This window comes from Eurytemora carolleeae, unplaced genomic scaffold (genome assembly GCF_000591075.1).
Source record: "Eurytemora carolleeae unplaced genomic scaffold, Eaff_2.0 scaffold764, whole genome shotgun sequence".
In the NCBI taxonomy this organism is placed as follows: domain Eukaryota; kingdom Metazoa; phylum Arthropoda; class Copepoda; order Calanoida; family Temoridae; genus Eurytemora; species Eurytemora carolleeae.
Genome location: NW_019396681.1, coordinates 36497 through 48705, shown reverse-complemented (window position 1 = coordinate 48705; position 12209 = coordinate 36497). Strand labels below are relative to the sequence as shown.

The following is a 12209-nucleotide window of genomic DNA, read 5'->3' as shown; positions in this document are numbered from 1 at the left end:
GACGTGGTAGTCACCCTTGGCCTCATTGATTGTTTCCTCTATCTCAAGTCCCCACAGAGCACCTTAACCTCCTCCCCTCTAATCATGGTCCATAACAGAATTGGGAAGCTCGAGCTCAGGTATATGAGTCATATCAGTTCAATGCCCAGTTTGAAGACCTTTGCAAGGCCACCAAGTAGGGTTTCCAATGGAATTCCGGGTTACAGTTTACGTATGGAAATGATCCGGACATTTTTTCCATTTCCATTATGAAAAACCAATTCTGTATCAATTTTTTTTCCGTTAACCGAATGTACTTACTTGATTTGCTGAGATTTGCAGTACTGTGTACACACTAACACTACAGAGCTGGAGCTAGTTCACTAGGTGTTTCTCCCTTGAGATACTGAGATGAACTGGAAATACTAAGATGAACTGGAAATACTGAGATGAACTGGAGATACTGAGATGAACTGGAGATACTGAGATGAACTGGAAATTTTTTTTTTTTTTTTTTCTGAAATTGTAGTTATTTACATTTAATTTTAATAATAAAAGTTAAAATATGATAAATGTGAGTTGGCTCTATCAATTGACTTTTAATGAAAAGAGATTATAATTACTGATACAAAAAAACTTCCACAAGCAAATAAATTGGAAATTCTTGATCTTACAAAAATGGTTATTATATCAACTAGATTCTGGATAATACAAATAATTTTGAAAGTAAATATCAATAACAATTCAGATATATCCTAGTGGTATGACAGAATATTTAAGACTCATTCCATTCACGAGTACAGAGTACAGAGTACTGTCTAGGCTTGGTAGCATTGGTTAGCCTCGATTTTATCCAATCACCAATCTTGGATGGATTCTTGTTATAGGTCTGTATCCACACCGTCACATTGTCAGGTATTGAGTTGATCTCCTGAACACTTAATTTCAAAGCTCTGGCAGTTGTCTCATTAATAATCTTGCTTTCATCACTATCTAACTGTACTCCTGATCGCATAGCTCCAGTTGCCATAATGCACATTGCCGCCATGCAGACGTCGCTTCTTGAGATACTGTTTGACACAAACCTGCTATTACAGGACCTTGTGTTCCCGAGGATAGCTCCCATAGTGTGTACATAATCATGCATACTGGCATGCTCAGATACAGATAGATCACTCTGAGTGACTATGCCCATTGATTTACAATAGGGAAAAGAGCTTCCCACGTTGCCTATCTCAGTCGTTATTAGGTGCATCCTAAGAATTGAATCTGCGACGACTGGATTTTGTATCCAGCGAATAGGCCTGGTAGAATCCCCTGGAAATAGTTCGGATATTAAACAGAAATCTCAAAATGCTCCCATGTCTTTCCATTGTGTGGTAACAGTGCCAAACCTTAGCGGCTGGTCATCAGTCTCCTTGAGGAATAAACACCAATCGAAGGCCGCTAGCAGATCATCCAACTTTTGAACATCTATATTGGACATCCATGCGAAATGGTTCCAACTTGGTCTGGTTTTCCACACAGTTTTCTTCAACTGCTCCTGATGAGCAGGATTTTCTCCTCCTTGGAACCTGATAGAGAATAACACATTCATTAGTGTGTCCTTATACTTCTCAATGGTAGCAGTGTTTCCCAATATATTGACAGCAGGCATATCTTGTAACGTCAGCGGAGTTATCTTGGATCCTCTTTTTATCATGTAAATGGGAGATACAATCAGGTCTATATCAACAGTTTGCGAGAACAGTCCAGTACAGGAATAGAGAAATTTCCTTATATCAGTGGTGGTAGTATTTACACCACCAATTAATTATTGTTTGGTGAACAGCTGCCAAATCCTCTGCCTCTACCTACTTCGGTTTTACTTGGTTTTGATCATATGTCTTCCATAGTTTTATGGTATCTTGAGCTTGTCTATTAAGACTCTGCATAGCTCCTTGTTAGGACACCCCAGCTCTCCACAGGGTCAGCTGTTTGCCCGAACATGCACTGCAGTAATGCGACATTCCTCAGTTATGAGGTCCCTTTTAGAAGTGAATCAAGCGTAAATTAGCTTGGTCGTTTTAGATATTTCTGTTCCTCAGGGAACATTTCTAAATAAAATTGAAAATTTGAAAAAAATATTTTAAAAATATGAAGTTTGGACATAGACGGTTAACCCTATCCCCGCTGGGGTACTTGAAAACCAGGATACGCTGGGGGGGGGGTCAATTTGACCCCCCCCTCTAAATCCCATGTTTTATGTCCAAATATGACAAATGATACATCATTAGAAAGCTCTTGTGCTCTACTTTTAGAATCTGCAAAAAAAAATTGCAAATTTGCGAAAATTGAATTTTTTATCGCAAAATCCAGTTTTATAGTAAAAATGTTTGCAAAAAAAAATTTGTCCAAAAAATGACAAATTATACATTTTTGAAAAGCCCTTGACCATGCCATTTCAAATATGCAAAAATTTTTGCAAAATTTTAAATAACCTGATTTTTAATCAAGAAAAACTAAAAATGTGCAAATTTCCTTTGACAGGTTTTTTGCAAAAAATTTGCAATTTTTTTTCGCAAAACTTGTGCAATCCGTTTCCTTATGTCGTAGGCTTTCCAAAAAGCTAAATTTTATCAAAATCTGACAAGTGAAAGTGGGTCAAAACAAAGATTTAGTTTGCTACAGGCAAAAGCAGTCATTCAGGCAGTGTGCCTGAGGACTCAGGCAGTTAGTATTAAAGCCCGGTTTTAGGCCTAAAGGGAGGGCTTTGGGTATGTAAGAAAAGTCAGAAAATTTCAACAGCCTCAGACCAATACTTTTTGAGTTATGTAAAAAAAACTACAGGGGGGGGTCAAATTGACCCCCCCCCAGCGGGAATAGGGTTAAACCTGAACCAATTCTAGTTCAATTACTTCTCATTTAATAAAAAAATATTGTATCTACCTGAAACAAAACCATTCAGGCTGGTTAGTGTTCCAATTAATAAATCCATTTTAGCTTTGGCTGGATTTGCATGATCTGAAAATAATATACTGCATCATTCTATAGTATTTTTATAGTGTGTGTTTTGTGTTATAGTATTTTTGTGTGTGTGTCGGATTTAATATAATACGCGATGTGAACTGATCAGACCCAATTTTTGTGCATGACCTCACATTATTAGATTATTTCCTATAGAGGACGATTTTTGCCCCCCAGCCCTTCCTAGCCACAGCGCCCGGCCCCCTAGCCCGTCCTAGCTGCAGCACTCAACCCAGAAATTGTCTTATCCTAACATGACCCTAAAATAATAAACAATCAAAAAATTATAATAATTTTTCTGAAAAGCAAGTGGTCATGTACAAAATTGATAAGAGGGGTGGGGGTCCAAGAATCATACTCGTATGACATGTTAATTAACCCAGGGTTAAGGTTTTAGGAACATTAAAATTGAATATAAATTACTAGGGAATATTTCTTATTTAAATGCGCCAATTCAAAGTCAGCTGATAATTAATATTTCTGTCCTTACCTTTAAGCATTTGGTCGGCGTTTGTAAAAATACCTCTATCGAGCTCTTGCTTATTTCATACAAAGATCAAGTTATCTATTGGCGAGAAAAAATATTTAGTTTACATTTTTTGGGTATATATATATATTTAATTATATATATATATATGGATTTGAATATATGAAACTTATTACGAGTACCTATCTTGTATCTTATTTTAACACCCAAACTTAAACCACAAATAAAGCAGACTCACGTGACGAGCTTATAAAATAAAACCGTCAATTTCCTTCTTAAATATTAAAATATATATATATACCCCTAGACTTTAAAGTGAAAAAATTTAACTCATACTCAGATCTTTTCCTGACGCAGATTTCTTGAATAATGACCGTTTCGTTTATATAACAGGATATGACGTCATAGCAGAGCTCGTATGCAGGTAAAATTAACAATTAGATTCGTCGGCCACNCATTTTTGGTAAGTTATTCTAGCTATCAAACCAAAGAGAACGATTTCCTAACCCCCTCCCCCTTCCCCCTATCGGATCCGTCCTAGAGAATGATTTTTGGACCCTGCCCCCGGCCCCCCCTCCTATCAATTTTGTACATGACCAAATTAGTTTTTATTTAAGGGTTAAGTTAGCTTAAGACACTTTCTGGGCACAGCGCTGCGGCTAGGACAGGCTAGGGGGCCGAGCGCTGCGGCCACGGGTTTGGTTAGTTAAGACACTTTCTGGGCCGAGCGCTGCGGCTATGACAAGCTAGGGGGATGAGCCCTCCGGCCACATGGTCAATTATATCAATGTCTAACATATAAGATACATGTACAAAATTAATGAGGGGGGGGCCCGGGGGGAGGGGTCCAAAATTCATTATCTAGGAAATTACCCCCCTCTCAATTTTATGTGACTAATGTAATGAATCAATACGATAATATTTATTTTGAGGTATTTTAGGGTTAGGTAAATTACAGACAATTTCTGAGCCGGGCGCCGCGGCTATAAGACACACTAATGGGCCTGGCGCTGCAACCACACTTGACAAATTATTTTCATGTACATTTTTTACAGGGTGGGGGGCAAAACATCACTATAAAAAGGTTCCCCTATGATGGTTTTAAAAAAACGAAAAACAATAGTTATTCACACTTTTTAAAAACTTTTTAATTGTCTGATCAGCTTCACTACAACACTACGGGATAACAAACGGACAATTTGTCACTATATATTCACACTTTTGCACACAAATATAAACTTACAAAATTTTCACAATGCAAAGCTTGTTAAGAAAGATGGCGACTGTGCGGAAAATAGATCCTGGCCCGTGTGCGGAGATAAAACCCTTGGTCTCGGGAGTCTTGTTCCATTTTGAAAAAAGTATCAGCTGATCAGAGCCACATCAAAACTAAAACGTAAAAAAATGACATTTTCATTCAATTTTTTCAGTTTTTGTTTTCACCATAATAATCAGTGAAAAATTTCTGGGAATTAGAGCTATTGCCAGGGATTTAGGACCATTTCATTAAAATTTTTGAAAAAATTTACATCGAGCAGAACAAAAAAAATCACGAAACCTTAAAACTGCAGTTTTGAAAGTGAATTCAGAAACTAGTGTGGTTTCTCTGGGACCTGTCCTCGGAACTTGGAAGGAACTTGGTATTCTCCTGGAATCTATCTTGGGATTGTGGATTATTCTGGTAGTTTACAACTGTCCAGGGAGACTCTTGGGACCTCACCTTAGACTGCTGGGTTTCCAGGGGCCCGGAAATGGATTGAGAGAAAGGTTTAAATTGTCTCCTCGTTCTCTTTCTCTTCTTTCTCTTCCTGTTCAACAGGGATCTGGAAAAGGTAAAAAATTCTTTTCCTTCTCGATACCATAGCTTCAGCTCAACAGAATCTCAAGTCTTTACAGCTCCCAGGTACAGAGCTAGGACCTTTTGAATTGAGCTCATGTTAGTATACTTGGAGGTGTTGAAGTGGCAGGGTGTGTGTTTCTGACATTTCAGCTGATGCTGGTAGGCCCAGCCCTAGCTGCTGGGGGGCCATCAAAGGGGCAGGTGTTAGGCAGCACAGTAGAGGGTAGATGTTTTCCAGTTTGAATGCCAGGAGAACACTTCAAATGCCGGGAGAACACTTTTGAAAATTAACTGAAGATTCTGTTCACAAACAGCAAAGTTTTGATTTTTGAAATCGTTACATAACCATTAATGACAAACTTAATGTAACTAAGCATTATTAGGTTGGTAAATTAACAATTTCTGAAATGTCATTCATCAGGGCCTTGAATAATAGAATTGAGATAACTAACAGTTAACTAACGGTCAAAGGTTATGGTTCAGGAAAGTGAAGGTTAACTTACCATGTCCACACAAGTTGATGCACTCAGATGGAGTTATCTTCAAACCCTAACAGTTTAACATCATACTATTGGTAGAACATTTTCATCAAATTGTCAGATCATTTTTGCAGAGCAATGCTTCATCAAAATATAAACCAGGTTTATAAATTTAAAAATGTTAAAAATTAAAAATCAGTTGGTAATTTACTATTAAAAAAATCATGTGAAAAGCCAAAAAAAAATTTATTAAATTTGAGAAAGAAACATAAAGACTCATGTATTCATCTAAAATATGCTGAATTGTTTCATCCATAATCTTATTAGATCTTTATACCAAACAAATCTGAATGAATTTAAGTGTGAAAAAATAAAAAAATGGTTTTCAATTGGGTAAAAGAAAACCTTAGGACACATGTATTCATCAAAAAAATGCTAAATTGTTTCATACATAATCTTATTAGATCTTTATAATAAAAAAATCTTTTATTGTTATTCAGTAAAGAAACTATTCAATGATTCAATCAAATCAGTTCTACTACCACGAAAACCATCAAAAAATTTATTTTGGACTGTAGAAGTCAATTGTTTTTGTTTTTTTTTAAACATTTTACCTGAAAATGGTTTGGTCAGGGGAGCTTCATTAAAGTAATCCAATTTTGGTTCATAAACATCCCAATAAAACTTGTCATAGATTAGTTCCTTCTTATCTGGATAAAGAACAGCAATGGGACATCTAAGATAGTCCGCCATCATTCAAAATTCTGGTAGCCCAATCCAGACATTAACATCTTTAATTTTCTCCATATATTTCTTCTTATTTTCAGCCAAACTGAAATTCACCGAAAAAAAAATCAGAGGTGCAATAAGAACTCTGTGAAGTTGCTCATCTATATAATAAAAGGAAGACATTTGTATAAGTGTTCCCTACAGCAGGCCAAATTGCTTGACTGAATGGGCTGACATTTTTTGAAGGAACCCTTGGATACCCAGGTGTTATTATAGGTTGAAGAAATCCAAGAATTTACAGTCAAAATGAATATTTTAAAAAAATCTAAAAATAATACAGTGATAAAAGAATAATTAAATAAAACTTACAACAGCTTGCCACACCTCTGCATTTTAAGTCCTGAATGAGACCCCTGTGACCTAAAAATACAACCAATTTAATAATCTGTGAAAGACATTAAAGAAAATAGATTGGACTTAGTTGTGCCATCAGTGAGATGATTTTAAAATTCAATCTTATCAAATCCATTTTTTAAGGGTTCTTCAAACATGTAAACAACCAGGGGTCAATATAATTCCAAAAATTGATTATTTGTCCCATCCCAAGTTATTTTTAATCCCAGAAAAAAATAATTTTTGGTCCTGAAACTTTCATTTTCAGTCCCAACAGTTTGATTTTTTGTCCCAAAATAAAAACAATTATTTTAAATTTCACTAGTCATTCCTTTCATGACCTGGATTTTCCATCCCAAACCCCAGAAAATTATTTCAAATTCCACTTAACCTTTTCATACATACTGTTATTAATTTCATTTTCTATCTCAATTATTTCCTTATTTTTTTCAAAAATTCATTTTCAATCCCTAAGACTTCCATTTTTAATCCCAAAAAATTCATTTTCTGTCCCATACCCTTTTCAAATATTTTTAATCCCACTAGTCCTTTCTTCGCATGGGGATTATTTTCCATCCCAAATATTTCATTTCCCAACCAAAATACTTCATTTTCCAGCCAAAAGATTTTATTTTCTGTCCCAATTGTTTTGTGCTTTTGTTCCAAATTTCCATTTTTTGTCCTAAAACTCTCATTAACTGTCCCAAAATTTTAATTTTCTGTACCAAATCTTTCATTTTTTATCCCTAAACTTCCATTTTGGTGCTATGGAAACGCCTCAACACGGAAACGTCTCAACACGGAAATGCCTCAAAAAAAAGCGGAAACCCCTCAAAAACCGGTTTTTTTGAGACGTTTCCGCAATTTCTGCAAGAAAAACGGAAATCCCTCAAAACCCAGTTTTTGAGGGGTTTCCTCTTTATTTTGAGGCGTTTCCTAAAATTTTTGAGGGGTTTCCGCTTTTCACCTGACAATTATTTTTGAGGAATTTCCCAATATTTTTGAGGGATTTCCCAATATTTTTGAGGCATTTCCGCAAAATTTTTGAGGCGTTTCCGTATTTTAAAAACTTGATTTAGTTGAGGTGTTTCCTCTTTTTTNGGTGTCCCAATAAACATGGGAATTCAGTGACGAATTCGATATCGTCTTTTTAGATAATTCTTTGATTTAGTAAAGTGATACCTACTGAGAAAGCTGTAATTTGTAAGAGTTTCGTCTGCTAAGTTCACATTTTGTTTGTTTATGTTTTGACTGCATACGGTTGTACTTAGTAAAACAAGAAAATTACAGTATACAAACAGAGTATTTACCTGTCTGTCTTCACTGTTCATCTTGCAGAGACATTATAGACACACCTTTACAGTATTTTACCATTTTCATAATATAAACTCTAGCAGACATAATAATATTATAGCTTTTGAAATTAGGTACTACAATGCTAATTCATAACAAAGACGATATCCAATTCGTCACTGAATTCCCATGTTTTTTGGGACACCCTGTATATTATTAAAAAAATTGTAATTAGATAGAACGACAAAGCTATTTGACTTTATAGAAAACTAAAAATTATTAATATCTGCAAATCATGAAACAAAAACGGTAAATACTGTTGTATAAAGTTTACGAGATACAAGACTAAAAGAGTGAAAATGATGACGTTGATCTCTCCTTCAGTATGGTACCATTTTCAGTAGTTAGGTAGAACACTTTTTACAAGCTTCCACTGTTCATCTACAGGGACTTTCCTAAATAGTTGGAATGTTTGGAGGGGGAAGGGAAGAGACTAACAGTTTAATTGACTGGAAAGCCCCGTGTCCTGAGTCATGCGTGTAGTTGTGTGTTAAACCAACCCAATATTAATTACTATCGATTTGAAAACATTTAAAATTGTTTGTTTACAAGATGCCCCAATAAACATTAGAATTGAGTGAAAACTTTTATATCGTCTTCGATTCTTGCAGCATTTTTTCATGAACAAAATTTTTACATTAATTGAATTAATATCGAAAATGTGTGGTCTGTCCTAGAGAACGATTTTTGAATCCCCCCCAGGCCCCTCCGCCCCCCCCCTCCTATCATTTTTGTACATGACCAAATTAGTATTTATTTAGCATTATTTAGGGTTAGGTTAAGACACTTTCTGGGCCGAGCGCTGCGGCTAGGATGGGCTAGGGGGCCGAGCGCTGCGGCCACGGGTTAGGTTAAGTTGAGACACTTTCTGTAAGATCCATGTACAAAATTGATAGGAGGGGGGGGGGGGCCTGGGGGGGGCCAAAAATCGTTCTCTAGGAATATACCAAAATGTCTGGTCTTGTAATATTCAAAATGAGGTCTAACATTTTGTAACTTCTAAATTGGCAGAGATATTCCAAAATTTGTACACTAAAAGAATGTAAAAAAATTAAAATTTAATTTTTAAGGGCAGATCATTTTAACATTACCACAATTGATCCAATGTTTACAATTATAATTAACTAATCACATTACACGTTAGAATAAAAATTCTTACTTCTGGTATTTACCTGAGTATTGGGAAACTTTTTTTCGCCAGGTTGAAGGTTTGCCTCAAAACGTTGGTTGTCCTTCAAGTACTTATCAATGTCCTAAATAAAGAATTTTAGAATTTTATCTATCAATCAATCAATCAATCAATCAATCAATCAATCAATCAATCAATCAATCAATTGATCCATCTATCTATTTATTTATCTATCTATCTGATAGCTCGAATAACTAACAGTACCCATTGGACCAGACTCTTTCAAAGATGGTGGTCCGGCACGTTAGCCAGTGCTTAGGATCAATTTAATATTATACGGATGCGGATTCGGATCCGGATTCTGGATCCGCACAGAAAAAAAATGGGTAGTTTTGCAGCTGAAAACCGCAGCTATGAAAAGGATCTTGTTTCTAAAAAATCTACTGCATTTCTCTGTTTCTTATACCGTTGCATCTTCCGAAACCTAGCCCCTGGTCATCCAGACTGTGGAAATTTCTCCTTTTAGTCCCTTTATTTTGTGCAAAACTTTAAATCTTATATTTTTTTACACTCTTATTCATCCCGTCAAACATCAGGTAACATTCGCGAACTATCTGAATCTATCTACTCTGCATACTCTTGGTCCTGCAATCCTGATATGCACAATACCTTCTTCATCTCTGTAGAAATCTTGACATTCCCCGTGCACCATTTAAACCCTGCCCTCCTGCATGGCCCGGGTTGCTTCCGTTTTCAGTAGCGATCTTGATATCCACTATGCATCCTGTTAAAATGCATCATTAATTATTCAGTTTTTATTGGATATTAGTTAACCCAACCTTTAACCAAATCAATCCAAAGAATGTATCAGTTAAACCGGAATATTTCAGGATTAGGTTAGGACACTTTCTGGGACCGTGCGCTGCCTTAAAACCAATTTAATTTCATGAATGTCCCAGTTACATACCAATCCATTAGAAAAACAACCTTTAACCCCAACTTAATTCCACGAATATACCAGTTAAAATAACGAATATTGTAAAAATTTCTATAGTAAAATAATTAGATGTTTAGAAACATATTTCTCAAAAAAAATTTGCCAAAAAATCAATGCTAGAATCTATTATGTCGTTTTCATTATTATGTTTAATTTCTTAGTTTCTATGAATTTGTTCGGAGATTTTTACAAATTGTTTAAATGTTGTCTTTCAATACAAATTACAGAAAATCTCTGTAAATACCGAGAGATTTAAGAAATTTTTAATTGAATAAGATTACTTATTTTCTATGATAAAGAGTTAATTTTTATTTCCTCAATCTGTTCCTAAACAAGTAATTAGTTAACTGTAGAATTTCAATTTTGTTTACATTTTTTGTCGTCCTACCAACCCAAATTCATGATTTTGAATTTCGATTTTGAACTTTAAGTCTCACTTCAGGTCTGAGATCAGTTTGCAGTTTGGGTTAAAACACCTAAAAAAACTGTCAAAGACAGTTTAGCAAGGCGACTTCCAAAGTGATACTTTTTCAAGTTAATGAAACGGAAATGACGAAAGAAAATGGGAAGGAAAAGGGAAAATGTAATGGGAAAAAACAGAGTAAAGAAAAGATAAAAGGAAAAAAGGAAAGGAAAACAGAAGGAAAAGGACATGGGTACTGGGTAGAGAAGATGAAAGGTAGGAGGGGAAAGGTTGGTAAGTGGAACGAGAAAATAAGAAAGAGAAAAGATAAAGATGAAAAAGTATGGAAGGGGAAAGGTAGGGAAAAGGAAAGGCAGGGCAGAGGAAAGGTAAGTAGGGGAAAGTAGGGAATATAAAGGTTGTGAAGGGGACAGCTATGGAAGGATTGTTTTGAAGGAAAAGAGTAAGTTAGGGGAGGGAATAGGAAGGTAAGGCGAGGTTAGGGAATGTAAGGAAAGCTGTATAGATAAAGACACGAAGAAAAGGTGAATGCAGTGAAGGAAAGGTCTGGATGTTAAATAATGTTAAAAAATGTCCTCTCTAAACTTATTCTAAACAATTTTAAAGAAGACTTCCCCCCCCCCCAAAAAAAAAATAAGGGGGTTAATGATTTCTGAAGGTTTGGGTAAACATCAAACCCCAAATTGCTAGCTTTTAATGTAATATATTTTAAATAGTTATTATTTCCCCATGCATGACCCAACGAAAATACCCGAACAAAATAATTTTCAGGAAGGGGGGNGAGTTTCAGGAATATAAATGTATCTACCTGTATATTCATTTGCTCAACCAAGTTAACCCTGCTACAATGTTCCCCAGTTCTTTTTTTCTTCTGAAAAAAAATGCCTAAAAGTAATGATATTAAAAATTTACGTTCAATAATTGCACAATTGACTTAGTCTATCACATAATATATGATTTATCACAGTAGTTTAATTTACGATTTCTTTGGTATTCCTCCCATCCAGAATTACTCCCTATCCCATCTTACTGAAAAAGTGTGCTTCTTGTACGTCTCTCCAGAGATCAGGAATGTTACCATTTCTGTTATATGTGTCCTTCAGTCTAGAAAAATAAATTATGTCATTGGATTTTCAACATTTCAATAATCTTAAGAACTTAAATAAACTTTATTTTTAGACATCAATTTCATTTTTAAAGTACAAACCCATATAGTGAGGGTGTGCAAAGCATCCATAATCCAAACTGAATTCATAAGCCGAACTGATCTCCGAACTCTCATGATTTTGTACTAATCTGCAAATCAGGAGGCTCCGGAGGTCGGCTTGCGGGGCTCATGGATGCTCTGCACACCCTCCCTCGCCCTTATCATGGTTAAAACACTGAGCGAGGT

At 35.5% G+C, this 12209-nt stretch overlaps 1 protein-coding gene across 1 annotated transcript in view; it reads right to left on the bottom strand.

Moving 5' to 3' along the window:
- Positions 1-9431: 9431 nt before the first annotated feature.
- Positions 9432-12209, bottom strand: part of LOC111707311 (uncharacterized) — a gene marked incomplete in the record, with an annotated part of 6154 nt that continues 3376 nt past the window's right edge. Inside the window, 3 exon segments of the mRNA XM_023480396.1 lie at positions 9432-9519; positions 10065-10179; positions 11625-11920. Of these exon segments, the coding sequence (XP_023336164.1) occupies positions 11833-11920 (88 nt within the window).